Here is a 27017-nt window from a genome sequence, read left to right on the forward strand (position 1 = left end):
ATTTCCACACAACCATACGCGTTCACCGGCTTTTATGTTGCATTAGCCGAGTCCAACGCGTTTCCAATTTTGGCCTGTCTGCGTATTTTTTTTTCCATTTTCTTCCAGAGAAAAAAGCATGCATCAAACAGGTGGACTTCCTAGACCTTCTTAGGTAGACTTCAGACTTCAGAAGAAGAAGACGTACAGAAATACAGTGATCGTATTATGGTGCAACAAAAATGTTGGGATCTATAGGAGAACCATGCTTTGAGTATTGTCCATGTTCGACTTCCTTTGAATCTCTCGGCATTGAAATGATTGAAACGTAGTTTTTGAATTGATTTTCTTGAGCTGTAGCTAAGATTGTTATTGATCGTCTTCATTAAACAACAGCTGGCGTTTCGGCGTTATCGCCTCCGTCAGAGCCTGGAAAATTCAAGTGCTTAAGCACTAGCCAATGTGTTGCTGTTTGAGTTCGCCTAACGTTTGGATGCTTTCTGTAGGGTGATGAGGCGCTTGAGAGGGTAAATCACTAATGGCTTTGAATTTTCCAGGCTCTGACGAAGGCGATAACGCCGAAACGTTAGCCGCCGTTTAATAAAGACGATCAATAAAAATCTTGGCTACAGCTCAAGAAAATCAATTTAAGAGCCATGCTTTATTTGATCACTTTCCGTATAGTTCTCATCGATGCCACCTGATTGAAAAATAAGACTGAAGAGGAAGAAGTGAACGGCGTGGAACAATCGTTATGGGAATTCGTCCTCTCCGCTTCCGACATCTTTCTCACGTCTTTGTTTTGTCATCTTCGAGCAGCCGCAAACGAACTCAAGTCAACTCAAGCCTTACTATACGTAATAATGCACTTAGAATCAGAGAATTACTTAATTCTGTGAATGAAAGCCATCAGCGCACGAATCTGAGGTGGTACGGATTTCAGGTGGAGTATTCGTATACGGGATCGTAGGTTAAGGAGAGGGGTGATTCTGTCCATTTCTTCCTAATTGCCGTAGAAAACGATCCGGAAGATACGGCTTCAAGCGTTCCGGCGCGCTATTTTCTACAACGAGTTCGATTGGAGCGCGGCAGCCATGTGCCTACACGCCGCATCTTCCGGGACGTTTCTTACGGCAATTAGGAAGAAATGAACGGAATTACCCTCCTTCCTATAATTCACGATCCCGTACACGAATACTCCACTTTAAATTCGTTCCACGTCAGATTCGTGGGGTGATGCCGTTAATGAAAAAAAAGACTTGAGCATTATTAAAATAAAGAATAAAAATAATAATAAAAATAATAAAAGTAATAAAAATAATAAAATCGTTAACGAAATTCTTGAGAAATCTGGGAAAAACAAATCAATCAGAGAACTAGTGAACCACAGGACTCACAGAGACCACGATACAAACTTGTGAAGATATTCCGGGAAATCTGTAGTGAAATTCTCCTTAAAAAAACCTTATGGATAAATCATTTGAGCTTTAACATTAGAGTGATTAACCGTAAGAACCGCTCAAAGCTTAGGCGTGTACGGCCTTACAAAGATATCCTTCACACTGTCCTTCACACAGAGGAGACCAGTCCCAAACACTGTTTTTATCCTCTCCGGCAAGTCTTGTACCATTTTATTGAACCAACTAATCGACGCCGGAGAGTTGCAAAGCCTAGCTTGCACTAGAGCGAACTCGAACCATTCATCGATCGAGCACTCACAACCGAACCTCTTTCCAACTGCGCTATACCCTTCCCAAAAAAAAGATAATTAAATGAAAACAAAGCAGTTTGGGATAACCAGAAATATTTATCCTAACTTATTAGAAAATCCACCGTATAACGCAACAATACTGAAAAATACATAAATTATACAGAATGGAGGTGAGCATCGAATGAATCCATCTGCTTTTCATCGTCTTCCAGTAGGAGTGGCACTTGCTGAAAAGAATCGAATTAGCTTCGGAGAAAAGAAACCAAGATAAAGGACATTTACATGAAGGAGCTAAAACGCCTCCGGGAGGTACGGCAGCGCCACCACCACCACCACCACTTGGAGCTATAACAACAGGTGTGTTACTGCCGGCAGCCGCCAAGGTGATAGTGTTTCCTCCTTTTTTACGGTGTCGTTCTGGATGAATGAGGAATTGTCGGGAGCATATTAATTAATTATATAAAATATGATTAGAAAGCTTACTTTTTTGAGTGTTCCCAGTACAACCGTGAACAATGGCGACGATTGCTAGGAGCAGAAAAATCACGTTCCAGAACCGCATTCGGAATTTCTGGAAATTTCTGCTAATAGTTTCAAAATCGTTAACTGTTGTACATCAAAAACTACTCGCAGGAAATCATAAACAGCAAAAAAAAAATTAGAACTCTCAACTAGAATCAAAAGTCATCGATTCTTTTAGAAATTAGGAAATAGGAGCGAAAATTGGAAAAAAGTTTGAAGGGTGGACGACGAACATACGTCCTCTGTCCACCACGCAATGCAGTTCATTGTGAAACAACAGATTTTATATGCTCCTCAGCTAGATTATCCACAAACGATCAGCATTCTCGCTATGTTGACTAATCTAGTTTAAGAAGCCCTGTTTTAACTATGAAAACAATCCCTCTTATCGCCTTCATCACTTACGGATTAATCAGAACAGAGAAATTACAACGGAACCTGTTTTTTCTTTCAATGCGATTGTTTAAAGGATTTTCTGCTTACTTAAACTTGACTTTCCACTGTTTCTGCTTATTTTCTGCAGCTAGAGGAGCGTTATTGGGATTTTTGTAGCTTCGAAGAATTTGTTCGATGTCAAAGTGTTCCACCTCAAATCCCTTATGTACGTAACCAAACGAATAAGTTGATTCTCCGCTACGGTGCTATGACACGCGTCCTTCGATGCAGAAGGTCATGATGCACTTCTTACATGTCATGGTTCATAGGAAAACGGCAAAACATGGAAGAAATGTGAAATCCTTTGGTTTTTTAAGGTATTCAGTGTAGTTCGATGTGGCCACCATTTGTTGCCCTACGCTCATCTGAACAATGCTCAAGTTCTTTCCAAATACGGTTAAAGGCAGCATACCACGAATCTGAGGTGGTGCGGATTTCAGGTGGAGTATCCGTATACGGGGTCGTAGATTGTGGAAACGGAGGTAGTTTCGCTCTTTCCTTCCCTTCTTTCTTTCCTTCCCTGGATCACTGCAAACAGCCGCCTTCAGAATGCTGTTTTGTACGACCCCATCTATTGCAACGCTCCACCCCTTGCGCCGCCTCCGCTCAGCGATTCGTCGAAAATCAATTCGGACTGCCCCGATAGCCAGTAAGGGACGCTACGCGTGCAAAGGTGGCGCGCTGCAACAGAAGGCATCTTACAAAACAGCATTCAAGGGCTGGATGCGTGCAGTGATTCAGGGAGAGATGAGCGGAACCACCCCGGTCTCGATAATCTGCGACTCTGTAGATGGATACTCCCTCTGAAATCCGTACCACCCCAGATTCGTGGTATGCCGCCTTTAAGGACGTCTGGTGCAACAGAGTGATTAACGTCTGCGATTCTCTGTTTTAAATAATTATTTTCATTGATATGTTTACTGTACAAATGTTCCCTCACATAATCGCACAAGTAAATGCTTAAGATCGTCAGTTTCGAAGATTTGGTGGCCATGGCTTGAAGAAACCCTTACCTATCCACCATTGATAGAATGTTGTATGCAGAAACTCACGAACAATGTTGCATTTTTCGTTTCACACTGCACCTTGTTCACGAATTCGAACTTAGCAAGCTATCGAAGCCACGTGACTGGCGTGGGAGAGGGCTGACCCGGTAAGGCGCAGTTCGTCGTGTTGCGTAATCACCTGTGTGCGCACACACTTGCGCATCACACTACGGATTCGTGGTTTTTTTTAGTTGGTGAAGATTCCACATTTCTATATTGTTTTGTTACTTTCCCCGAACCGGTCAAAAGTGCACCATGACCTTACGAACACTCTGTACAATAAGGGCTGCAGGGATCCCTGTATTGATATATATCCTAATAAAATACTATCCCCAGTGCTACTAAAAGTGCTATTATAGCAGGGATCCCTTCATGGATTTACTATCCTCAGTGCTGTTGAGGTTCTATGGTCAATGCCTACACCACTTTAACAGCCTCCTCGTAGTAGTGTAGAGGTGCTTGCGATGCATAGGTCGGAGGTACGTCATCTGTGAGGGTCTCCTAAGCAGAGAAGGATTTCGACACCTTTGAAAAAACCGAATTCTCGGGCTCGGAAGCCTAACTAAAAGCGAACCACTGCTTAGACTCACCACTGTCTTGGAAAAATATCGCAAGATTGCTCTCTGATCCGAGTAGGCTGGGCGACGAGCTGTTGCAAAAGCTAAGCTCGCCATGGCAGGACTGCTCAGTTTGGGGTGAAGTTTTCTTGCACCTTCAACATACACCCTGCTTCAGAACCCGCTACTCCTGCAGCCTCAGACGTCAGACGGTATTGCGACCGGTGAGAGTCAATCAAATTTCAGCGTGCTCAGGACGCCTTTGATTCTGGAGAAGGAAAAGAAGGAATGCTACCATCGTTGTTGTGTTCTGGTCACGGCAGCATTACAGTGAGCAATAAAATAACATGCTTGTGAAGAAAGGAGCATAGCTGTTGATGGGATACTCCTTTCAAACTTTCGTTTGCAGATGACACCGCTCTTTCTTCGAGAATTTCCAGTGAAGCAGACAGCGTTGTTCAAGGATTCAAATTGTGTAAGGAAGAGAATGGGATAGACGCAGTTTGTAACGGGCGTTCACTGCGAGGTAGGAGGAGTACAACTTCAGGGCTCCGAAATCGAAAAACTTCGTCATACATGTGTACCATGAAGCTTCAATGAATATAGAGAATGACGTGAAGGATCAAACTGAATGGAAGGATGAGACCAGCATGGGCACCATTGGCGCCCGTCGGGGAAGCTACGGAGCAATTGAAAGACCAAGAGCTTCGCTAGTGAGAGCTACGAACACCGCTACAACGTCTAGGATGCTACTTACCATCCACAGAACTATTGAGAGATCTCGTCCAAAGTTTAACACGCACACAACACCTAGCTGGTCTTCGCAGCTCCGTCTCACGAGCAATGCTCCATCCTTGCGACTCAGCGGAATATATCTATTATATATATATATATATATACACATATATATATATATACTGGGCGGGTGTGGCGCAGTCGGTTAGAGTCAGTTCCGCTGTAGTCATATGGTCGAGGGTTCGAATCGACCCTAGTGCTCACCAAGTCTTTCATCCTTAAATCGATAAATTGGTACCAGACTTATCTGGGAGGGTAAAAACACTGACTTGATCATCGGCTGGCCCCCGCAAGCCATTGTATAGGCCAGTTACACGTTCGTAGACCTCAAACGATTCTGAATTGAAGTGAACATGGAGGCGCATCCCAAGCGGATCGATTACCGCCAGAAACTTTATCCTTTTACTTTTAATATATATGATGTGAACATATCGGAAGCTAAACGGAGATTCGACAATATATGGACCACATCTACTGTTTATTTCAGTCAGTACTGATTGGATCGCGAACGTTGTGTGGAGTTCTGTCGTGTGACACAAGTTGCGACGTTGGTAGAGGAAATTGAGTGAGATCACTTTCGCGATCTGCGCTCGCTCTCATTTCTACTCGTACACATGTCTCAACATCAGGAATTCAGTGACACGAAAACCCTCAAACATGCATTTAAGACAGAATAAAATGGAAGTTTTTCGGCCACGACGTCCTACTCGACTCCCCGTGGACTTCGTCAAATGGGAAAGAATATTTGTTTTGCTTCTGACAATATTTAGAGAATTGTATAACGTGACAGCGAGTTTATTTTCTACTACTGAGCCGAGCATATTCTACAGATGTAACAGTAACGAGCAAATTCCAAATTAATGCTATGGATATGCTAAAGTAGGGGGTTCAGAAATAGTAGCTGTTTGAAAAAATTAAAAAAAAAAAATTTTTTTTAATGGTTTTTTTTTTTTTTTTTTTTTTTTTTTTGGTTTTTTTTTTAATAAAAAAAAAAATTTTTTTTTTTTTAATTAATTTTTTTTTTTTTTTTTAATTTTTTTTTTTTTTTTAAAATTTACCCCATAGAGCTTTTTTATAATTTTTAAAAAAAATTTTTAATAAAGTTTTTTGGATTTTTTTTTTTTTTTTTTTTTTTTGGTTTTTTTTAATAAGTGGGGGTGTTTGAAAAACCCCAGTTGGTGAAAGGTTGGTTTTTTTTTTTTTTTTTTTTTTTTGGGTGTTTTTAAAAAAAATTGGGGGGGGGGGGGGGGGGGGGGGGGGGGTTTTTGGGGGTTTTGGGTTTTTTAAAACCCCAAAAATTTTTTTTGGGTTTTAAAAAAAGGGGGGTTTGGAAAGAGGGCAAAAAAAAGTTTGATCTAACTCGTACAGCAAACACAAAAAGGGTGAACAAAGCTATCGATATACTACTGGATCGTTGATCCCCATTGCCATGATAACGACCGACGACATCCTAGAAGTTGGAAACTTTTGTAGTTCGAACTCTGTGCTAAACAGGAGCTTAGCTCTTGTACCTTACATTGGTGGTTCAGATTTGATGGGTTATAGCTAGAACCTTTACAACCGAACTTTCTCCTGCTGTTTCGCTTATCTCCTACCGACCTCTACCACTTTTCTACCACTGATCATTTCCAATCGATGACCCCTAAGTGTGACCAGTCGCTCGCTGCTCATTCCTCCCAGCCTTCTCGCTCCTCTTTTTTGGGTGTGGATCTTTTGTTACATCTTTAATAGGGTTGATATTTTTATTTGTACTGAATTTGCTGATACCTTGGGCTGTATTAGGAAGCAATTGTGAGCTGAGAAAGACGAAAGAAAGAACATCTCTTTGTTAGTAGTTTTGAGGAAGTGACTAGTTCATTACTGCTCTAATTCATCCTATTTTTTCCTTGAGTAGACTACTTTGGGTAGCTCCAGTGTTCTTTTATGTGTAACTCACTGGTGAGTTGATTTTTAGCAGTTTTCAGGGGTTTTTTTTGAAAGATTTTTATTGATATCTCAGCTAGCACTACACAACTCCTCATGTTTCCATCACAGTTTCGGAATTCTTTTGTTCACAAAGTTTTCAGTTATTTCTTTAGAAAAATTATGGGAATTAATTTTTTATAAAGTTAGATTTGGGTATGCTTTTTTTGCCTACCATTCACTCTGGAATAATTTTACAACTTATTCCACTTACTTTTCACAAAATTTTGATTTCGACTCGAATTTTTAACACCAATGGATGTTCTTGTACTACTAAAGCTATGAACTACCGTAGCCTCACTTCAAAAAGTATGATGGTGGAGTTTTACTTTATATTTCAGCTAATCCCTTTAATCTTACGCTGGTAACTGAATGAAATTGAATCTTAATGAAATACAATCTCGCTACCAATGAGAGAGTTAGATTGGCGGTCACTGCGATTGGTCTTAAACTGATGGAAACGACGAATCAATAGGACTGGACTTAATCCGATACATCTTTTTCACTTTTCGATGTGTGCCAATAATACCTAGGATGTGGAAAAATTCTGACTTGTTTTCAGTTTCGTTCCGTACTTTTTCTGGAATTCTCTCTTTCGATGGACCTGCAGATTTTTCTCCTCTTTTTTTTTCCTTTTCTACATCTCACAGCTCTCCTAAGGAGGTTGTAACGCACTGATAAGAGATTCTACTGCTCTTACACGGTTGTTGGTCCGCGATCGCCGTAGGGCAGCTAATTTTTACATCTCTCCGTGGTCAATAAATTGGACAAAGACTTGTTTGGGAGGGAAAAAATCCCGATTTGATATTTCTACTAGCTCCGAAGTTTATCGTATAAGCCGTATATGCACATGTGAACTTCTACGACTTGTCAAAACCACTGTTGTTTATTTATTTATATTTATCTCTTATATATTTTCTATGTATTTGTCTAAGCAATTTAAAAGGACTTCACATGTACAGTGTACAATTTATTTAGCGAATGTAACCGTAGAAAAAAATAAATACAAAATTAAATTAAACAGATACAGAAAAAAAACTAAATTGATTAATTACTCAAATTCGAATTCGAATGTGTATTCGAAAGACTACCTCTTGCCCGTTGGAGTAGCAGATGATGCTGAAATAGGATGTTGAAGGTGAAGAATTATTTAAATATTTCAAAATTTGTGATGATCACTCACCCCCTGATAATACACCACCAGGTGGTACAGCAGCCGATGAACCTCCACCACCTCCAGCAACCGGGACGGTGTTCCCGGATGGGGCTGGGCTGACTATCACATTTATTTTTCGTCCACGATCTAAACGAGGAAAGTGGAAACTGTGTTTATAAGAAAATATTGGGAACGTAGATTTTTACGTTTCCGTCCTCCATTACAAGCATCTGATAGTACGATACAGACGAGCAGTAATACTACAGCTTTCCGGATCATTCCGTGGGGGACTCTCGGATTTTAGTGGGCTCTAAAATTGGGTTATAAAGTAGCAAAGTTTTGTAATTCTGTAAAAATTTCTTTTCGCTTTAAAACATTGAAAATAATTAGCCGTTTTCAAGGATTAGTAGACTCTGAAATTGGGTATTAAGGTAGGAATATTTAAAATTTTTGAAAATTTTGTCCTGGATGTGGAATCCAAAAAAAAAGGCGTTGGGATTTCACAAACATGGATTTAAGATTGTAGTTGAAAAAATCAGACTTACAGCGGAATTGACACTGTCGAATCGCCTCCAGCTTTATATGCAAACGCTTAAACATTATCGTAGTAGTAATCTCCGTAGCTAGATCCTTGTAGATCTCGTTGCTATGACATAATCGAGTTGCTACTTCCGAATAGTTCAACGAGTTTTGTTCAGCTTCTTCGGCTAACAACACAATACGCTTCAATCCTTTACGGTTTGATTCACGTTTCCTGAAGGATACTACCTTCTTGTTTACTGACTGTCCTGTCATTAACAGCACCCCCCTCCCCCGCGAATCCACATTAAGTTCTTCTGCTGTTGTTTCTAAAACAATCAGATCTTATAGGAGTTTTCAAGCAAAACAAACGATGAGCGAGCGAGCGAATAGCCGTCTCATAAAAGTGGACTGTTGCTGTCGGAATGGATCCGTTATCCTCTAACAAAAGATCGAGAAGAATTTCAAGTATTCCCTTCCCGACGAAGAGAATGTCAAGCAACCATGAACAGTTCGAATTGTTTTGATTATCGAGAATAAAGGATAAGGGTGGATGTAGTGTAGCGGTTAGAGGTTCCGCTTCCAGCACGATCGATCGGAGGTTCGAATTCGCCCCAGTGCTCGCCAAGCCTTTCACCCTTCCGGGGTCGATAAATTGATACCAGGGTTGTCTGGAAGAATGAAAGCACTGACCTGACACATCGGCTAGCCACCGCAAGTCATTGTATAGGCCAGATACACGTTCGTAAACCTCAAACGATTCTGAATTGAAGTGAACGTGGAGCGCATCCCATTGATTGATTGGCGATTGATCAACACCAGACACTTTATCCGTTATCCTTATCATAAATTTTCTGACATAGTATTCTTATTATGTGTGGATTTTATCTTTTTTGAAACCTTTTTGAAACTTTTTCTTTATTAAGGATAAAGGATGAAGGATAAAGTGTCTGGCGTTAGTCAATCCGCTTGGGATCCGCCACTACGTTCACTTCAATTCAGGATCATTCTAGGTTTACGAACGTGTAAGTGATCTATACAGTGACTTTGGGAGGCCACCCGATGAGCCAGATCAGCGTTTTTATCCTCCCACACAAGTCTGGTACCAGTTTACCACGACCCTGGAGGGATGAAACGCTTGGTGAGCACCAGGGCGGATTCGAACATCCGATCGATCGTACAGACACAGCCAAACCTCTTACCGACTGCGTTGCAGCCACCCTTCTGATGATTAGACACACATAATCCTTGAGTTCGGTCAAAACCACCTGAAGCCTGTTGCAGTTATGGCAGGATCTAACGTTTCATCATCCTACAGTAGCATTCAGGAAGTGTCCCTTCTCATTGATCAATACATCTTTTTTTATTTTATTATTTCTTCTTTTATTTGGCTTTTTTGTTTCTTTAATTTGTTTTATCCTTATTTTTTTCTTTTTTTAATTTTTATTTGCTTATTGAAAGAAAGTTCAATATCAATCCTGGCTATAGCTCAAACAAATTTACAAAAAAAAAACGCTACTTTTTCAACATGCCAAGATTCAAGGAAAATCCAACATAGGCACATCGGTCACCGCTTCCTTATGTGATAAAACTGGAAACGTAGTAGATCACCTTGCACCGCTACCACCTATCACCAACGTTTTTTTTTTTCAGAAGGGGACCCTTGTGGGTCTGTCTTCCATTAATTAAATTTAAATTAAAAATTTCATCTGAAAAATTTTGGATTAAAATCTGCGTAGGTCTTATAGTTCGTTTGTAATCGAAACGCACCCATCGTTTCCTCTCATTTTTGGACGTTCGGTGTTTATCTAAAACCCCTCTGGTCTTGGCTACAGTTCCAGAAAATTAATGGAAGTCACACATAGTAAAATATTCCAAGATTCAGGGACAGTTGAACATAAACACGTTTACGTGATGATACTCCATGCAGAGCGAAAAATAAATTAATATAGAAAAAATAAGTAGAAATAATGAGAAATAATTATATAATTAAAAAAAATATATGGTATAAAGTGAAAGATGCCACACTTTTGAATAGGACTTGCTTCGAAAAAGTTATCTATTTATTACCTTTGCACAAAAAAAAAGATAAAGGATAAAGTGTCTTATGAAGAACTACGTATTTATTAAGTATTGCACAAAAAAAGTATAAAGATTATAGTGTTTTTCGTGAATCAGTCAACTTGGAACATCTCCGTGCTATGAATTCAGAATCAGAATCGCTTACAAACGTGTTTTTAGTCCATACAACAAAAAAGTAAAAAAGTGTAGCGGTTAGAGGTTCCGCTTCCAGCACGATCGATCGGAGGTTCGAATCCGCCCTAGTGCTCACCAAGCCTTTCATCCCTCCGGGGTCGACAAATTGGTACCAGACCTGTCTGAGAGGATAAAAACACTAAACTGGCACATCGGCTAGCCAGTTACACGTTCGTAAAACCTCAAAATGGTTCTGAATTGAGGTGAACGTGGGGGCGCATCCCCCAAGCGGATTGATTAACACCAGACACTTCATCCTTTATCCTTTATCCGAGATTAGATCCCCTCTTCCACAGCTGGGATAGAAGATCTTAAATCTGAGAACAGGACCTTATCATCAACCATAGGTGATCGCAAGGGGACGTGATCTCGGATAGGTATCTCTGTGGTTGTTCCTTGTAAAAATTACTTAATTGATCCAGGAGTACGGTAGACAACGCTCTGCCCACTGAACTCCGTTGCTTGCATTCAACGTTTTTTCTGTCTGTCTTCTACAATAAATATTCAACTGAGACACTATCTTGGGGCATTCAGAAAGGGTTATGAAAATTCTAAGTCTTTAGCGCCAACAAAAAAGCCTGAGTGTTAAGAGTACTGAGGTGAAATTTGCGTTATAAAGGATTTTCTTTTGAGGTAACGCTTCGACTTTTCTTTAAAGGTTTGGTTTTTTTTTTTAATTTACTGAACACCCTAGCTTGCTTCCTTACATTGCGAGCCTAGCTTCAACAATGAGTCGTCGTCCACGATGGATCCGAGAGCGCCTTGTGATTTGCTCGGAGAAGGCGGTAAGGAACCAGGAGAGGGGTTTACACGTAGTTAGGGTTCTGAAAGCCTGTGTGTGTGTGTGTCTACAGTCGAACCCCTCAGCTTCGGAGACCACTTGCATGGGACATACCTCCAGCACTCATTCAGTAGGCATAGTTCGACAACTCGAGTGGCCCACGGTCCACCGTGGAACTGTGCTTCAAACCATTATAGGGGCTTGTGCTTTAAAATTAGAAAAGAAAAGTAGATTTAGAATTTATCAATGGAAAGAATTTGGGGAGAAAATTTAAAGAAAGTCAATTAAAAAATCAAATTAATAATTAATTTAAAAAATTAAACTGCTAGCTATGCATGCTGTGACGTCACACATATGTACAGTACTCTAAGTATTATACATCATTGAGGTTCATCAAGTGGTTTTAGTGTTTTTAAAGATTTCAGAAAATTTCCCATAGCACAAATGTCTACAGTAAGTAGTACAGTATTTTTCTAATACAGTAACCCGACTGCGGCTCGAATTTTTCATCGGATTATTCAAGGATTTGTTGGCTCAAGACAATAGAAGTATTTAATTTCTACCGCTAATAATATAGGTTCTTTCTTTACTTATTTTTCTTTAGAATTTCTTATTTTTAAAGCTATAATCTAATTATTAAGGCACGCGCTACGTCTTATCCTTTATATTTTTCATAGTCTTTTTTCCTGAGTCGAATGAACCATATTTTCAGCTGGAAGTGAAAACCCTAATGATTTATTATGAATAACGACGCGAATGTAATAATATACAATAAATAGTACGGTAATAGATGCCTTTTATCGTCTTCCTGTTGGTGTCGCACTCGATGCTGAAATGAAAAATAATTTTTGTAAAATGATTCTGTAATAATAACACTTTCTAAATATTTAAAAATGTTTTCCAAACAAACATGGTGCTAAACTTCCTCCTGGTGGAACTGCACCACCACCACCACCACCGGATACGGTCGCTGATCCGGTGCCGGGCGTTATAATAATGTTAAGTGGTTTTCTTTCTGGAAAAAAAAAACATGAGGGGAATGTGACTTATTACAGTAACCAATAATTTAAAAACGAGAAAAACAGAACTACTGACTCTTTTTGCCCTGGTTGAGGTTGCCGATGCAAGCTTCGGAAAGAATAGCGCAAACGACCAACACGACAACGATATTCCGGAACATTTTAGCCTGGAGAGAAAATCCGTGATACAACGTAATCCAAAATAAATGAAATCCAAGGAAATGAATATTTGAGTGGAAAAAGCGTTTTTTTTTTCTTTCGGAGAAAAGTCAAACGCTTTGAGATGCTTCCAGGGTGCGACGAGCTAGATGCCTAAGGATGCCTCTAAAGAGCCTGGAGGAGTTCTAAGGAGCGCTAGAAGTAAGCTGCTTAAGCAGAAGTTTTTCGTTACATCTTAAACATCGTTGCCTTTTATGCCGAACAATAAACTTATCTGATAGATCATCTCCGCCACTCCTTTCCAAACAATCTCGTTTTGATTGCACAGTCGTTGAGGGTGTTAGATGATGCTGTAAGCCGTCGATGTTCCGTGAAGTTCATCACCATGTAAACGTGAATAAACATTTGCAAACGTTTTTCTTTTTGTTTCTTCAGATTATCGTCTCGCGACAGAATCATTGCATACAACACTACGTTTATTTACAATACAATTATACAATTGCATATTTACTATTTATCATTATTTAGTATTTATTTATTTGCATATCAAATTTTTGTGAAGGAAAGATGCTTAAGGTGTAATCGGGGAGGGTGAGAAGAAGCGGCGCAGTCATCATTTCTCTAATAGAACTGGGCTTAGATCCGGAAAAAAAAATCGTTATAAAATTTATAAGTACAAAGAAACTGTCAGAACACAGAACCGTTCCCAACTGTAAAGTTCAAATTGACCCAAAAACCCCCATCTCTCATGGATTTCGGTTGTTTCTTTCAATCGCCGAACTTGTTGCATTACAATGCTACGTTAAAAAAAACATTTTCGAAGCTCCGACCAGTATTTTTGCAATAATTTAAACGAAAAATTGAATTTGGTATGGACTAATTTCAATTTTCTCACAAAGTTTTTTTTTATTTTTTCACACAAAATTTCGTACGGATTGATCGAGGCAAAAAAAAGAGACAAATCTACAAAAAAAAGCCACCAACACGCAATGCGCCCTAATAACCTCATCCTCCTGAACCTTGTCCAGAAGGTAAGGGGAGGAAACCAGATGTGAAGACTTGCCCTCAACTAATGTGGAAAAAAAGCGCCAACGTATTCCAAAGCGCTCAACAGGACTTCAATTGAAACAGGGAAGCAGGATTACTGTAAGCTAAACCGAGAGCTACAATGTACAGTATTCTGTATCGCAGAGGTCTCTTTAAAACCAAATCGTGCCACGAAATTGACGACTACACTCATTACTCGCTAATCATCTTGAGAAATGGCGTTGGAAACGGTCTTGGCCTTCGTACGAGACTACGTTAGAACGCGTCACGCTCGCGCACGCGCCGCATCTACGTGCGAGCGGTCGAAAATCGATGAGGGTAAAACGGCAGCCTCTTCAAGTAGAAGCAAATTAAAAACCTGCTAGGGTAATCCGAACGTGAAATTTCCAAAAATAAAATAGAAAAATATATGAGAATAGGAATAAAATTAAAATAGAAAACAGAATAGAAGTTTTTAAATTTCAGTGTTATCTCAAATAGATCCCAACATAGTCAATAACATGATATACCGCCTCTATAAGTAAGGGATGAGATAGTTGGGTTTCTGTTTCTTCCTTTAATTAATTCAGTGAAAGAAGCTCATTCTGAGAAAGATTAACGCCAATATAAAAAAATACGCTTAGTTTGAGTGCTCTTACGTCACTTTTTTCACACCACAACTTTTTTCACCTTAGCTTCTTATTTTCAATGTTTATTCTGCGGTTTTTGTTAGAATAATCAAAACAACAGTTGTTCAGATGATTTTATCTTCGCGACTCGTCGAACTCCTGGCGCTTCCTTGCAAACTGGATTAACCAGGAAAGTGTGTGTCGGATTTTTGTTGTTGGTCGGGGCTCGAAACGATTAAATGCGCTTTAGTCGCTTTAATAGGGCTGGTGCAGAACATGTTCCTGCTCAACGAGGCTTCGTAATGAATTATTTGTTTCAACAGACACTTCGGGGTCGTGAAGCGCAATGGTAAGAGGTCAGCACTGTTTTTGTATGGTCGGAAGATCGACGCCCCATACAGAGCAACCATGCTCCTCATCTCACGTGTCAATGAAATGATATGCAGATTTTCCAAGGGAATAAATACGCCGAAGTAATCCATCCGTTAGCCCTCGTAGGTCCCCGTGTATGGCTGCAGACGCGCTCATAAAAACTCAAACGATTCTGAGTTCAAGTCCAACGTTTTGGTGAATCCCAAAGGAGATAGACAAACAATAATTTAATATAAAAAAATAATATGTAATAATATAATAAATAATAAATAATACAATGCACCAAAAAAATTTATCCTTTGTTCTTCTAATGGGCGCTACAGAGAAAAAACAGATGTCTTGTATTATATTTGTTTTGCTATTTATTGTCAATGTTTTATGTTTTTTAATTCAAGAAAAAGTCTACATGAACCTAGTTTCTTCTTGTAGGAAATTTTCTCCTTTTTTCAGAGTTTTAGTTCCTTAAAATCCGGACCAGATACCGTAGATGTCATGACAGTACCATTCCGATTCTTCTTCATCGCTTAAGCTTTCTGTTAATTATTTCATTTGTAGTTGTATTCTATAGATTTTTGACTTCGAACGACGACGGATCCGCCCGCGTAATTCAATCACGTAATAAGTTGCATCGTTTGGAAGAAAGATCGCACAATGACGTTTCCCACTTCTTTTTCCCGAAATATTGAGAAGAATTGAGCCTAATCACGCTCATAATCCTAATTTACATCCTTATTCCTAATCAATCACTGGGAGATCTAAATATCGTGTGTTTTTTCCGCCGTCTTTGAAGGGTTCAGGGTTTCTTCAATTTTATTTATTTATTGTATTATTTGTTTTTTTTTTATTATATTATGTTATATTATCATTTATTTATTTCCAATTTATACAAGATTTGATTCGGTACTAGAGTTTGTAGCTACGCAACATATTAATTGATTGAATATTTTATTATTTTATTAATGAAAGTAGTTACATCAATGATAAAATACGCTGAAACCTAAGATCACACAGAGTCACTGACTAGCAAGTATAAGCTCGTTGTAGACCTTTTTCGGTAATTTCTTCAATTTTTTCGACACTTCTGCATTGATTTCCTTTCTCGTTAGGGTTTCATTGGAATAAATTCCTTAAAAAAATTGATTCGTCCAGAGGTAATGTTGATATTCGATTTTTTATTGCAACAAAAAAAAAATACCTCGAATCGCTCTGTCAGCTTCTTGAGCTGCAGGCGAGAGTTTCTCGACGATCTCATTCATACGATTGTTTTCCGCTTCTTTTGCTGCGTCTTGTGTGGTCACGTGTTCGAGATAGGCACTCTTAATATGATACGCTCAGATTCACTTCCATAGGTTTATCGGAACCGTCCTCTTTAGCGGATCATTATAAATTTTATTTCATCGAATATGTATGTACAACCACCTTCAACGATTTGAGGATATTTTTAACGCTTAACAGTATAATTTTTCATAATTTTAATTCAATTTAATCTAAAATTTATAATTCTTTTTTATTTTTTCTAAGTAGTTTTGATTTTTTTTCCAAAAATTCAGTACAGAATTTTCATATCTAAACGTTTTCGGTTCTAAGTTAAGTCAGGTTAAATGCATCACCCCACTAATCTGTGGTGGTGCGGGTTTCAGGTGGTTTATGCCTACACGGAGTCGTAGATTATAGAGAGAAGGGTGATTCCATCCATTTCTTCCCAATTGCCGTAAAAAAACGGCCCGGAAGATACGGCTTCGAGCGTTCCGGCGCGATATTTTCTACAACGAGTTCGACTGGAGCGCGTCAGCCTTGTGCGTGCGCCGCATCTTCCGGGCCGTTTTTTACGGCAATTGGGAAGAAATGGACGGAATCACCCCTTCTCCATAATCTACTATCCCGTATACGAATACTCCACCTCAGATCCGTTCCACCCGAGATTCGTGAGGTGATGCCTTTAAGTTAATTTTAGTTTTTTTGTCTAAGTTTCTCTGAAAGTTTTCATTTAAGAAGATAAAAAGAGTAAGGAACAACTTGATAGTTCTATAGTTCTTATAAACTCTTTTTATCTTACTTATTATTTCTTATAAATGTTATTTTATATGTTGTCATGTTGCCTATTCCACAATAACTCAACTTAGAGAGTGGAAGCAGAATGAAAAAGTTGAATTTACGGTTGTGAAATGGAAAATATTCTCATTGATTCCCATTTCTCATTGATATCAAATAATTTAATAAACCTGTTGATATGTATTGCTGTAAAAATCACTTATGTTCCAAGCCATAGAAAAAATCCAAAAATCTTACAGCATATGTGAGAGGGTTTTTTTTTTAACCGTCAACTGCAGTGTTTTATTTGATTCAGAATCTGATAGTTGATAGGATAGTGGATAGATATCAAATGCCGAGATGAAAAAAAAATAAAATTTCCATATTTTCTATCGCTCTAAAGGCATCACCCCACGAATCTGAGGTGGTGCGGATTTCAGGTGGAGTATTCGTATACGGGAGCGTAGATTATGGAGAGATGTGTGATCCCATCCATTTCTTCCCAATTGCCGTAAAAAACGGCCCGGAAGATACGGCTTCGGGCGTTCCGGCGCTCTATTTTCTACAAGGGGTTCGATTGGAGCGTGCCAGCCTTGTGCACGCGCCGCATCTTTCGGGCCGTTTTTTGACGTCAACGAGAAAGAAATGGACGCAATCATCCCCTTTTCCTTAACCTACGATCCCGTATACGAATACTCAACCTGAAATCTGCACCACCTCAGATTCGTGGGGTGATGCCTTTAAGATCAAAGAAGAATGTGCGGTCGACAAAAATAAGTGAAAAATCAGGGAAAAAATGAAAAATGAATCTTGGTACCTCTACAACTGAACATTCAAAACCTACCCATACGGGATCACCGACTTTTTTCGCCCATGCATCCTGAGCTTTTCTCATCACTCCTACCGGAATGTTCAGATTGCTATCCAGTTCTGTAAAGCAACTACATATATTTCGATGTTCCGAAGATCATGATAAAATGATAGCTCAAAAATTCCTCAAATAAGAGGATAAAGTGTTGGATTTACCTTTAGATGAAAGTAAAAGCCTACCGATGTATTCTCTACGAGCGCTATCGCTGGCCAATTCAAGAAACTCCGGTGTGTCCGCAACTTTGAAACCAAGTGGTTTTTTTGTCGAAGTGACTAAAATTAAATTTTTCTACACGGGATAAAGTTGTCTCAGGGATTATTAGGCTTTTACAATATCAAAAAGAAATAAACGGCAGGATGCTCTCTTTCAGAAACATACCAGTTAAAAATAAATAAAAAATTTAAGTTAGTTACCAGTTAATAATAAATAAAAATTTTATATTTTTGAATCTTAAAGGTAGCGAAATTATCACGAAGTTGACATAGCGAGAGACTGATGGAAAACATAGTGTACGGGGGTGTATATTACGATTCTCTTCTAATCGTTCAGAATAGGGCGGTGTAGCGCAGTCGGTAAGAGGCGTCGTTGCGTCTGGACGATCGATCGAAGGTTCGAATTCGCACTGGTGCCAAAGAAGCTTCTCATCTTTCCGGAGTCAAAAAATTGGTACCAGACTCGTCCGAGAGGATAAAAACACTGTCTTGACACATTGGCTAACCCTCACAAGGGATTGTATATGCTAGACACTCATTAAGAAACTACGAACGATATTGATTTGAAGTGAACATATTGGCGCATCCCAAGCAGATTGATTGACCCTGGCCCTCTTTATCCTTAACCCATCCTGAAGAACGGCGTGGGAACCCTCTTTAATTCCTACGTGGTACGTTAAAACGCCCCCCCCCCCCCCCACTCCAACTTCGCTATTTAGAAAAATCTTTTGAAATAATTTGAGTTAAAAATTACTCATGAGAAAAACTCCAGAAAAAGAGCGATAAACCGAAATTGGAAGTAACCTCAGTATAGTTCATTTTCATAGATCTACCGACTTCACAACTTTATCTAAAAGGAATTTTACTGACATATTCTATGAAATTTTTTTCAAAAAGAAAAAAAGAGAAATTCGTAGTTGTCAAAATACACAATAAATTACATGGACGGAAATTCTAGTTCATTAAGAAGCACTATTTTTCCAAAAGGAAGAAAAACTGGTGTAAAAATTTATACGAACCTTCCTCTGAAGTGTATGACCCTGTGTTGTTCGCAGCATTCGCAAAAGTTAACAAAGATACCGCTATACAGACCTTCACTGACATTAACTAAATACACAAGTTACTGTAAAAATCATCTCCAAATACGTGAGAATACGGTAGAATGATATATCCAAAATAAAAAAATGAAAATTACAAAATCAACGCAAACAACGGTCATAACGATCTAAAGCCCGGTAGAATTGCGTGAGCGGTTACGCTCGAATTTGTGAAACTGGGACCTTTACTCATTTCTGCAGCTCAGCAGATGGTAACAAGGGTCCCACTTTGAGCGCAACCGCCTATGCAATTTCACCACGGCTTCAGATCGTTTTAATACCAGCTGTAACTGTAAATTAACTGTAACTCAAACCGTTTCATGAACACAATGTTCGAATTGTCGTTAGATCGTACTCCTGCGACCTCGTTATGTATGGATTACGCTGAACACTCGCTGAAAGATTAAAAATCGCTGCACACGGATAAATCGCGCGACACCAAATTACATAAAATGAGTTAATAATTTTGAAACGGTGTAAAAACGATACAATGATCATCTTTACACTGTGTTATGACTTTAATCATTACAAAAATTGTCTTGTTCTAATTAATTAATTAATAATAATTAATAATACTTATAGATACTGCAATTATTACTAATACTTTAATAATTGCTGTTTAATCAGGAAATTCAGAGCTACACTTCTTCAAATTTCGTACTCGGTGTTGTTTGTGATCGTGTAATTATTTGACGTCAATAATCCTACAAGATTCCAAGAAAAGTGGAACTTTAACGCCACAGAGGGTTAAGAAGTCGCTATTAAATCCATCGCAAAACTGAGGCAGTAACACAAATAAATTGCGCCCAAACATCATACAGTACAGTATAGTGAGAGACTTGATTTATTGTGCAATTTTTCGGTGTAGCGCAGTCGGTAAGAGGTTCCTCTGTCGAGGCTACAATCGATCGGAGGTTCGGATCCGTCCTACTGCAAACCTAGCTTTCCAGCCCCCCGGGGTCCATAAATTTGTGCCAGACTTGTCCAGGAAGATAAAAACACTGACTTATCACATTGGCTACCCTCGCAAGTTATTGTAAGGCTCCAAGCGCGTCCATAAACCTCAAACGAAGTCTAAGTTTAAGTCGAATGCGTAGGAGCATCCCCATAGGGATTGATCAACGCTGTGCACTTTATCCTTTATGGCGTAAGCGGCGCGATGTGGTCCTTAAAGGCATCACCCCACGAATCTGAGGTGGTGCAGATTTCAGGTGGAGTATTCGTATAGGGGATGGGAGACTATGGAGAAGGGGGTGATTCCGTCCATTTCTTCCTAATTGCGGCAAAAAAGGCCCGGAAGATACGGCTTTAGGCGTTCTGGCGCACTATTTTCTACAGGGAGTTCGACTGGAGCGCGCCAGCCTTGTGCGGCGCCGCATCTTGCGGGCAGTTTTTTACGGCAATTAGGAAGAAATGGACGGAATCATCCTCCTCTCCATAGTCTCCCACCCCGTATACGAATACTCTACCTGAAATCCGTACCACCTCAGATCCGTGGAGTGATGCCTTTAATCATTTGTAACTGACTGTAGCAACTTTAGCGCAACTTGTAACTACCCTCAATCAAGAGCGCGGGGCGAAGCGAGGGTCCCATTGTGCACACGACTTGTCGTTCGAAAAAATAATGGAAGTGTAGCAAATTTTTGACCGTGCTTCAATCTTTAACTCAATAATCCACGTAGAAGTATAGCCACATTGGTTCCATACGTCTATGGCGGATGTGGCGAAGTCGGTGAGAAGCCGGACTGTGACTTCAGGATCGATTTGTGGTCCGAAACTGTCCCAGTGGCGACCTTTCATCCCTCCTCCGTCGATAATTTGGTACTATACTTGCTCGGGAGGATAAAAACGCTTAGTTCACACATCGGGTGGCCCCCACAAATTGCCGTATATACCCTCTACGATTTCGAATTACAATTAAACTTGTTTATTTATTTATTTATTCGAAAACACCCATAGGTATGAAAAACATAAACAGAAAACAGAAACAAGAAACAGCAGAGCACACTAGAATTTCGCCAAAGTTTTAGTTCTATCCAGAAACGTTAGCAGTTCATTGACCTTCAGGACTTTCAGTTCAGGACCCCCAGGGAAAGGGCTCATTAACTTTGTTATCCTTCAACGGCTGACCACCGCAAGGAGAGAATAAGGACCATTCATAGAACGAATTTGAAAAGAGCACACTAAGGCAGAATTACAGTTCCAGGCTTGCGTCATAAATGAAGAACAGAAACAAAAAAAAAAGAAATTAGAACAGGAAGCGGTAACAGTACCGGCGCATCTCGAGTGGATTGATACGCCAGATTTTATCTTTTATCCTTCACATACCATACCGATCAATTTACATGCTTTATGTGTGGAACATTAAGTGGCTATTATTCGGGTACTTTTCGCATACTAAGTGTATTCATGAGAGCAGGACCAGATGGACAAAGTGAAAAAGGATCAGCAAACCCAAGTAACGGTCTAAAGGTACCAAAGAACAAACATCATTATTTCATTTTATTTTTTTAAATTTTATTTTAATTTTTCGAATTACTTTATTTTTAAATAAATAAGATTACAAACCGATAAAATCACAATAAAAGACATTACACATTTTAAAAAAAGTGTCCTTTAAAATAAACTTGCAACAAAATGTTACTTTCAATCGTAAATGATTAAAATATCAATTGAACAGCAAATTAGCGGAGATATACAGGTACAGTTTCAAAATTTGCTCCAAACAGTATGCACGTTGAACAGCTACATCCACTCCCAACCATATATGGACTTCGATGGGTCCGTCTTCCTTCTCTTCTGCCTTGTCGGATGCTCAGGCTTCGAGAAGCCGCTTTTATTCGGAGGACTTGCCGCGGCCGGCGGTTTTTGGTTCGACGTCACCGGAGACACTTGGCCGGGTAGCGACTCAACGCGACTGATTAGCGCCTTTGGAGGTGCTTGAGCTGTCACTGACTGCGGTTCCTGTACTTGTGTGGGATTCAGTTCGACAATCGAATTCGAGAGATGTCGGAACGGTGCCGGATATTCTGGAGTTGGTGGATCTCGAGATCCCGTTGAATTCGGATCTTCTCGAGAACCAGGTGTCTTCTGCTCCTTAATTTCACTCTTTTCATCTTTTTTCTTCTTACGATTTCCGCTAGCAGATATTCTTTTGAAAATTTTATCCCTGAAGAACGATCTGCGGTTGGACTTTTTATTTTTCTTTGAAGGTTTTCTTTTTTCTCGTTTTTTTCGAGAACCACTCTCCACATCACGATCGCTTCTCTGCTTTTGTTGTACGTAACAATGAATCAGCACTAGCTGGAAGATGAGCAGCATGGATATCCCGCCGAGTAACCATATCACTCTCAGATATGTGAGCATGCTAAAATTTTATCGATTTTCTTTTACGCTGGTAGAAATGAACTTAGCTAAACGGATCACATGGTCATTACAACGAAAAAGTGAACCCACCTTCGTGGAATGAGTAATTTTACATCAGGAAATAACTTTTATGAGTGGACATTTTCATTCTATAGCTTTACAATAACTTTTTTAGTAGTTGGATTCATTATTCTACTATGTAGGTCCTAATTTAATTGACTTTTATGTTTACGTTTATGTTTTATTAATTTATGTAGCCCGCTTATAAGTTAAAAGCAGCATACCACGCGGTGAAGCTATCCTAGGGAAAATTTAGAGCCAAGGGTGAAGATTACAGGATTAGGAGTAGCTCTACTTATCTCTTCCTGATTGTCGTAATTAATTTCGTGGAAGACGACGTTTTTTTGAGCCGATTTCAGTTGCAACGCGCCCCTTCCTGCACGCGCCGCATCCAAGTGCGATCAGTCGGAAATCAATTATGTCTATTCACCATCGTATTAAAGTGAAACCGATCAATAGGCCGCTAAGAGGACCGAAACGTGTGCGTAAGGGAGCGTTTAACCTAGCTCGTAATAATCAAAGTGGTTCTTAAAGGCATCCCCCAGGGAATCTGGGGTGGTGTGGATTCCCACTGGCTAAAGACCACAGGGGGTCGTAGATTGCAGAAATGGATGGGATAACGCTTATTTCTTTCTGATTGCAGTAAAAAACGATCTGGAAGATGCGGGGGATCCACAAGGCTGACGCGCTCCATTAGAACTCGTCGTAGGACAGCGCGGCGGAATGCGCGAAGTTCTATTGGAGCGCACCACCGTTGTGGGCGCGCCGCTTCTTCCGAGTCGTTTTTTTACGGCAATTAGGAAAAAAATGAGTGTTATCGCACCCGTTTTTGCAATCTACGACCCCGTATGGTCTTTAGCCAACCTTTAGGTCGTAGATCCATACCACCTCAGATTCGTGAGGTGATGCCGTTAAGTCGTTTCTTACGACGATCAAGGAAAGATGAGCGGAACCACCCCTGATCCCACAATCTACAACCCCACCTCTAGTTTTTCCCACTGATTCTCTCACCACATCAGATTCGTGGTATGCTGCTTTTAAACGTACTTCAACAAACTTACAGTAGTTTTTTCCTTGAGTTTCGCTGTGCTTTTATCTAAAATTTCAAGTATAGATGCAGTTTTTCACCAATGATAAGCTCACAAGCAACAAGAAAAAAAAAATCACCTGTTCCACTGCTTTTTCATATGCTATTGGATCTAAATACGGGCGCTTTTTTCTCCAAAATTTCATAAGGAAAATGATCTTATAAAGTCAAGTAACGCTTACCTATAGTGGACTGGTTAGAAAACGATTGTTTTGAAGCTAGTTTCAACCACTTTCGTCGATGTGCTACTGAAGTCCCTTTTAGCTGTAACATTTGAAAAAGTTCTTTTTAAAATCTGAATTAATTAAATTTATGTTTCCTGCTATTTTTGTTGAAACATCAGCAATATCTGTATAAATAAATGAATGGATGCGTACTTGGTGGTGATGAAAATTTAGTTTTTTTTCTTGATTGTGAGCGACGAGTAGTTGGTGTAGTAGTTTTTGACTCAGTCCTCGGTGAGCTTGTAGTAGATGACATGCGCTTGGTTGTGGTTATTCCAGTGGTTGTTTGGGGCTTCATTGTCGTTGCACTTATTTCAACTACCCTTGTTGTTGTTGTTGTTGTTGTTGTTCTTGTTCTTGTTACGGTAGGCTTCATCGTGGTAGTAATCGTAGTGGAACTAGGTTTAGGTGTAGATGTTGTCGTACGTACAGGTGGCAAAGTTAACGGTATAGGTTTAAAAGTAGATACGGTAGAAGTCGAAGTAGACGTCGAAGAAGTAGTGGTCGATGATGTTGTTGTTGTAGGTTCAGGAGTAGTTGTTGGTTCAGGAGTAGTTGTTGGTTCAGGGGTAGTTGTTGGTTCAGGGGTAGTTGTTGGTTCCGATGTGGACGTAGTTGAAGTAGTGGACGTGGGCACACTAGTAGTGGATCGTTTAGATCGTTTAGTGGAATTATTGGTGACTTTTTTAGTGGATTTATTGTTGATCTTTTTAGTGGTGACCTTTTTAGTGGATTTATTGTTGCCCTTTTTAGTGGATTTATTGTTGCCCTTCTTAGTAGACTTATTGTTGGCTTTTTTAGTGGATTTATTGTTGCCCTTTTTAGTGGATTTATTGTTGCCCTTCTTAGTAGACTTATTGTTGCCCTTTTTAGTGGATTTATTGTTGATCTTTCTGGTGGATTTATTGTTGACTTTTCTAGTGGTTTTGCTGTTCTTCGCCTTCAATGACGCACTCTTGAGCCTGTTCACGACTATTTCACGAGATTTTGTCTCTTTTTCAGGTTCTTCACCTTGAATCCGTCGATTATTAATTAATTGTGCTTCCCTGAGTATATTTGAATCTTCTAAATTGCTGGTGAAAGTGAAATTTCTCCAGAACTCGAGCATTTTTTCAAGACAATTACTTTTCCAATTATCATTACTGTATTCTTCACTGCTTATACTGTTCTTCATTATGTTCTGAAACCGTATATGAGACGTCATTCATAATTTTACAGTAAGATTACGTCGATTTTTTTGCAGAATTAATAAAGAAGAAAGAAAGGATTTTAGGAAGATGATTAATCCGCTTGGATTGCTACTACATGCTCGACTTAAAGTCAGAATCGTTAGAGGAACGAATTTTTATGAAGACCTGCCTTGCCGACACTGACTTGCGGAGGTTATCCGATATATTTTGTCGGTAATTTTTGTCATTCCAGGCAAGACTGGCACCAATTTATTGACCCTGGAGGAATAAAGGGTCTAGGTTGGAGTGGAACAGTCCCGACCCATTGATCGATCAACGATCCGAGAAAGTGAGCCATATTCGCCCTACCAACACATCTCACTTTGTGCCCTTTTGTAAGCGAGTTAATATCCTTATCCGTCCTCATATATATCCGTCCTTAAATTTCAACTCATTTACGTCTAATGCTGTGGCAAACTCTGCTCCTTCACGTCCTTATGCCGCACCGACTAAAAACGAGGGATGCCCATGAATTCTTCCGCGTCGAACGGTATCACACGATATCACATCGTAAAATAACAACTCTCTTACCACAACTTGTTTCTTTTTTTTATCCGGTCTTATTATGAGCAAAAACTTTTTTACTTTAAGTGCATAAGGACACTTGAAGTGTTCAGAACTTTCCATATGTTATTTAAGCGCAGTTGCTAAGATATGTGTTACTAATTGCCTGAAGGACTCATTTCCGTTTCTTCCTATTTCTTCTTGTTTTCATTACCGACGCGGCTTCCGCAAGGGAGTAGGCAGGGTCAGTCTTCTTGTAGAATAAACAAAATTTATTAAATGTGAAACTACTGAGGTCGAGGCCATAAAATCTAAACCAATTTATCTTAGAAGATCCATGATAAGGATAAAGGATAAAGTTTCTGGCGTTAGTCAATCCGCTTGGGATGCGCCCCCACGTTCACTTCAATTCAGAATCGTTTGAGGTTTACGAACATGGCCCATACACTGATTTGCGGTGGCTAGCCGATGTGTCAAGTCAGTGCTTTTATCCTCCCAGACAAGTCTGGTACCAATTTATCGACCCCGGAGGGATGAAAGGCTTGGTGAGCACTAGGGCGGATTCGAACCTCCGATCAATCGTGCAGGAAGCGGAACCTCTAACCGCTACACCACACCCGCCATGATACGTAGGCTAAAGCTACTAAGGTGTGGTGTGGAATGATCCTTACTCCTCCACCGAGGCACATTGCACCCTTATCTTACTTAAAACACATAAAATTTTTAATTTCCGCCACTATTTCTTTACAAGTGGCCTTACTTTTCTATGCACCGCAGCCGCTTTGCTCTCCGGTGCGTTACGAATGCATGTTTTCACCGCTACGGCTGTCTAGGAAAATTACAAAGGCGGAGGAACGGGAAAATACCACACCCACTCCTGTTCCTGTTCGTTGAATTAATCCCGCGAAGTAAATTTTCCTATAATGTGAACAAGGAATCTCACCTTAATGCTGGTCTTAATCTCTTCTTTACAGTCTCCCGAACAGTAACATACAATTGTTGTGTTTGAAAGTTCACAAGTGGCCTGAAACGCTAGAAGAATGTCTATTTATATAATCCTTTAATATAAGAAATAATTCTCACCACTGAACTGAGAGAAAATCCTAGTTTTTGAGATTGAAATGAGCAACTGTTCCCCGTTTTAATGAATTCCACAAGGAAACAACGAAAAGGCTGTGCGTGCTTCATGAGCTGCAACACAAACAGCGTTGTGATGGAAGGTCTCGATTTCAGCGCATTCATGGATGGACTAACCGTTGTCTGCTCTTCTCTCTCGCCTGTATTGCACTGATGAGAAGCACACGACACAGAAACGAATGAACCAATCAACACCATTACGTGGTGTGTAGCCAGCATCCCCTAGACAGCATGAAGGCGAAAGAATGGTCCTCACTGCAGTGAACCTCATTCAT

General features: G+C 39.7%; 2 protein-coding genes across 3 annotated transcripts; both read right to left on the bottom strand.

Moving 5' to 3' along the window:
• Positions 1-1845: 1845 nt before the first annotated feature.
• Positions 1846-15445, bottom strand: RB195_003706 (uncharacterized protein; the record flags this gene model as incomplete). Its single annotated transcript, XM_064201469.1, has 4 exons — positions 1846-1917; positions 4117-4181; positions 8709-8886; positions 15407-15445. 4 exons carry the CDS (start codon positions 15443-15445, stop codon positions 1846-1848), a joined length of 354 nt encoding a protein of 117 aa, XP_064057350.1.
• Positions 1889-26961, bottom strand: RB195_003707 (uncharacterized protein; the record flags this gene model as incomplete). Of its 2 annotated transcripts, XM_064201471.1 has the most annotated exons (13): positions 15938-16050; positions 16120-16240; positions 17800-17885; positions 18006-18098; positions 21898-22502; positions 23623-23657; positions 23729-23760; positions 23831-23912; positions 24026-24102; positions 24182-25052; positions 26549-26629; positions 26689-26796; positions 26860-26961. In XM_064201471.1, the coding sequence occupies 13 exons, from the start codon at positions 26959-26961 to the stop codon at positions 15938-15940; spliced, it is 2406 nt and encodes an 801-aa protein (XP_064057351.1). The 2 variants fall into 2 exon arrangements, with proteins under 2 accessions (XP_064057351.1, XP_064057352.1); XM_064201470.1 differs by lacking the exons at positions 15938-16050; positions 16120-16240; positions 17800-17885; positions 18006-18098 and having other exon boundaries at positions 21881-22502; positions 23831-23896; positions 24026-25052.
• Between the last annotated feature and the right edge of the window lie 56 nt (positions 26962-27017).

Source organism: Necator americanus, chromosome IV, assembly GCF_031761385.1.
Source record: "Necator americanus strain Aroian chromosome IV, whole genome shotgun sequence".
NCBI classification, from domain to species: Eukaryota; Metazoa; Nematoda; class Chromadorea; order Rhabditida; family Ancylostomatidae; genus Necator; species Necator americanus.